This window comes from Tupaia chinensis, unplaced genomic scaffold (assembly GCF_000334495.1).
Source record: "Tupaia chinensis unplaced genomic scaffold, TupChi_1.0 Scaffold145814_1, whole genome shotgun sequence".
Classification (NCBI taxonomy): Eukaryota; Metazoa; Chordata; class Mammalia; order Scandentia; family Tupaiidae; genus Tupaia; species Tupaia belangeri.
Window position 1 is genome coordinate 564675 of NW_006205672.1, and position 3433 is coordinate 568107.

Below are 3433 nucleotides of genomic sequence, written 5' to 3' on the forward strand. Positions count from 1 at the left end.
TCGGCAGCAGCAGCAGCAACAGCAGCAGCAGCAGCAGCAGCGAGAAGGTGCCGGCCAGGGGCAGAGTCCTCGTGGCCTAGAGTCCCCGTGGGCTCGGGAATTCCCGATTGCCTGTGCCAAGCCCAGCTCTAACCCCACGTGTGTGGATGAAAGCGAACTGGGAGGCGGGGCTGGCGCTCTGACTTGGGGGGCTCCTCCTGGGATCTGCTCCCCCCTGGACTTTTGTCCCTTGTGTCCCTGTCTCCCAGTCACCGAGCGCTTCCTCTGTCTCTGCTTCCACCCAGGCCCTGATGGCTGCAACATCTTCATCTACCACCTGCCCCAGGAGTTCACCGACTCGGAGATCCTCCAGATGTTCGTCCCCTTTGGCCACGTCATCTCAGCCAAAGTTTTTGTTGACCGGGCCACCAATCAGAGTAAATGTTTTGGTAAGAGAATGATGATCCAAAAGACAAAATATGGTGTGTGTGTGTGTGTGTGTGTGTATTTTTTTTGGCCGAACTCCAAATTAGGATGAGGTCTGATACGTTTGAAGGCATTCTTGGCCACAGGTGTCCAATATCTGAAATTCTGATTGTCCAAGAGTAGGGAAGAATCATCTTTTTTTTTTTTTTTTTTCCGTAGAGGTTTTTGCCATAGGGACTATGTGCTTGCTGGAGAGAGACAGAGACAGTGAGAGAGAAATTGAGAAATCACTCCCCAGGGGAGAGGGCCATGCAGCAATCCCTTCTCCCTCATTCTCCTCCCAAGATCTTCAGCATGCATGCACAGGTGCCCCGTGTGATTTTCAAGCCACTGGGTCTGGGATTCGAACTACAGTAGGCCATGTGGGAGTCCAGTGACTTAACTACCACACTATCCCCTGGCCCTGGAAGAACCATCTATGACACACCAAAACCTATGCCAGTCGCTGCCCAGGCCCAGTCCTTCCTGCAGAAAGCCACTGCTGTACTTCTCCTTGAGAGCTGGCCAACTTTACGCCCCACGAGGCCTGAGACAGGCTCAAGGCTGGGGTGTTTGGTTTTCCAAAGGAAAAGGAAGTGGGTTGTAGTTGCCTTCAAGTCTTTGAAAGGAAGCAAGGGGACGTTCTCGTCTGCTCTGTTCAGAAGCCATTTAAGGGTTCAGAAGTGGCCTTTTTCAAAAGGCAGGTTCAGAGCTATCCAGACTGAGGAAGGGTCCTCCCTGCAAAGACTGCTGGGAAGAATGTCCTAGTTGGTGTGAGTGGCTTACCCGGGTTCCTTCCTTCACTCCGTCAAACAGAACTCGTACTGAATTCCCACCGAGTGCCAGGCAGTTTGCTATGCTGGGGGTGGGCCCTGGAGAAAGTGGAAACCAGAGAAGAGCCCCCACCCACAAGTGCAGGAGAGTGGGGTGGGCCAGGCCGGGCCTTATGCCCCTCTCGCCTCAGGCTTTGTGAGTTTCGACAATCCGGCCAGTGCCCAGGCTGCCATCCAGGCCATGAATGGTTTCCAGATCGGCATGAAGCGCCTCAAAGTCCAACTAAAGCGGCCTAAGGATGCCAACCGGCCCTACTGAGGGCCCCAGGTGGGTCCTGCTCCTGTCTGTGCCTCCCTCCCCACCCCTCACTGACGCCAAGCCCTGACTGGACAGCCTCACCCTGTCTTGGGGACACCCGCCCTCACCAGCCTCTGGGCACTTGACCCAGCAATCTGGGGCTGTTTTTAAACCATCAAAATCATTCTCTACACACACACACACACACACACACGCACACACACACCGGGTAGGCCCAGAAAGAGCCCTGTCTGCATATATCCGTGTGCACTCCCCAGATCGTCCACAGTATCTGTCTCGTTTGTCTGGTCAGTGTCCATGTGTCTGTGTGTTTCTCTCTTTCTGGTTTTCCTTTGGGTTGGAATGGAGTTAGGGCAGTAGGATTTGGGGAGTAAGGGCTGGCTTAGGGTCCTAGAGGCTCCTGGAATCTCTGTTCTCCTGAGAAGTGGGGACGTCAGGTCCTCATTGCCCGGGACTTGAGGTGGTTTTTCTTGCGTAGCAGTGGACCCAGGATAGAGTGTACACAGGCCAGACCGGGGGAGCCTGGGAGCTGCTCTGGTTTAGGTGGAAGAGGTTGGAATGTTGTACTTCGGTGACTCTTACTGCTCAGTCCCCTCGCCCCCACTGCCTGCCACCATCCCAACCTTGTGGCGCAGAGCCATGAGCCTTGGTTACTTTTGTGTTGTGTAATCTCCTTTGGACCACACCCCTGTAAAATCACAACCCAAGAAAAATACCCACATTTTCTGTTTCTCCCCTTTCCCCCCCAATCCTGGCTGCTTAACTCCCCCCACCCTGGGGGCCCCCAGCTCAGGGCCCGTGTCCATTGTCGGCCGAAGCCCCCATCCCCGGACCCCTGCTCCGGGCCCCTGTAAGTTGCATGGAACGAGCGTGTTGTCTTTGGAGCCGATTGTTTGTTATTTGGGGAGGGGGCCGCGGAGGGAAGCGCCCCCCAGCCCAGGGTCAGGGCCGGGGGCAGCTCGCGGGATGTGCTTGGTCAACAGTGGTTGGTGACTGTGGTCTGTGGTCTGTGCATTTCTCTCTGGCTTCTTTGTTCCTTTCCCAAAAGGAAAGAGAGTGCTACCTGGGGGCTGGGGGAAGTCTCACCCGAGACTGTCCCCAGGCCCAGCCCCAGTTCCACCCTGGCCTTCTCCGCAGACGCCCCTTCTCTTGTCCAGGTGTCTGTCACACACGCACCCCCTCCTCCTCTCAGTTGCCTCTGCCTGCCTGTTTGTCGTCTCACCTCGCTCCCCTCTCAAGTCTGCCTCTTTCCATCTTTTCCTCATGGTTGTTTCACTATTTCCCTCCTGGTATCCTTTGGTTCTCGTACCGTCCACCTCCCCCCGTCTCTGCACCCCTGCCCCTGCTCTCCTGGCTGGGGGGCCGGATGGTTCCCTTCGGACGGAGGCCTTTCTGACCACCTGCCTTCTTCAGGCAGCCCCAGCCTTGGCACTGTCCCCCAGCTGCCTCCCATCCCTGAGCCTGTGACCCACAGCGGCTGTCACCGGCCCCCCATGCTTCACCCTCCTTTCCTTCCTTCGCAGGTCTGGAGACCCCAGAGGAAGGGGACCTCACACCCTCTTCCCGCAGCTGGCCCAGCCCTCTCTGCACATCTGCCCTGGGCCTCAATCGGCCCTGGGGGCACAGGACAGAGCCCTCTCCCACCACCCGCCTGTCGAAGGGCCAGGGCGATGCCTCCCTGGCTCCGGGGGCCTGTCTGCTCCCAGGTGCCCTTTTGGCCTTGAGGAGGGAGCACGGAACAGGCTTGAAGGTGCCGGGGGATCTGCCTTCTGCTGGGGCCCCTGTGCCCAGCGATCTACTTGCCTCCCCCACCAGTGGGCCTGTTCTACCTGGGCAGGCCCCGGGAGGGCAGCGGGGGCCTCCCACATACCCCCAGCCCCCCCCCTCCCAGCCTCTC

General features: G+C 57.9%; 1 protein-coding gene across 1 annotated transcript in view; it reads left to right on the forward strand.

The window, feature by feature from the left end:
- LOC102486194 (CUGBP Elav-like family member 3) overlaps positions 1-3427 on the forward strand; it is a 14434-nt gene extending 11007 nt beyond the window's left edge. Inside the window, 4 exon segments of the mRNA XM_006168404.2 lie at positions 4-47; positions 285-428; positions 1409-1545; positions 3060-3427. Coding sequence (XP_006168466.1) covers positions 4-47; positions 285-428; positions 1409-1536 — 316 coding nt within the window. The 3' untranslated portion in view covers positions 1537-1545; positions 3060-3427.
- Positions 3428-3433: the final 6 nt, after the last annotated feature.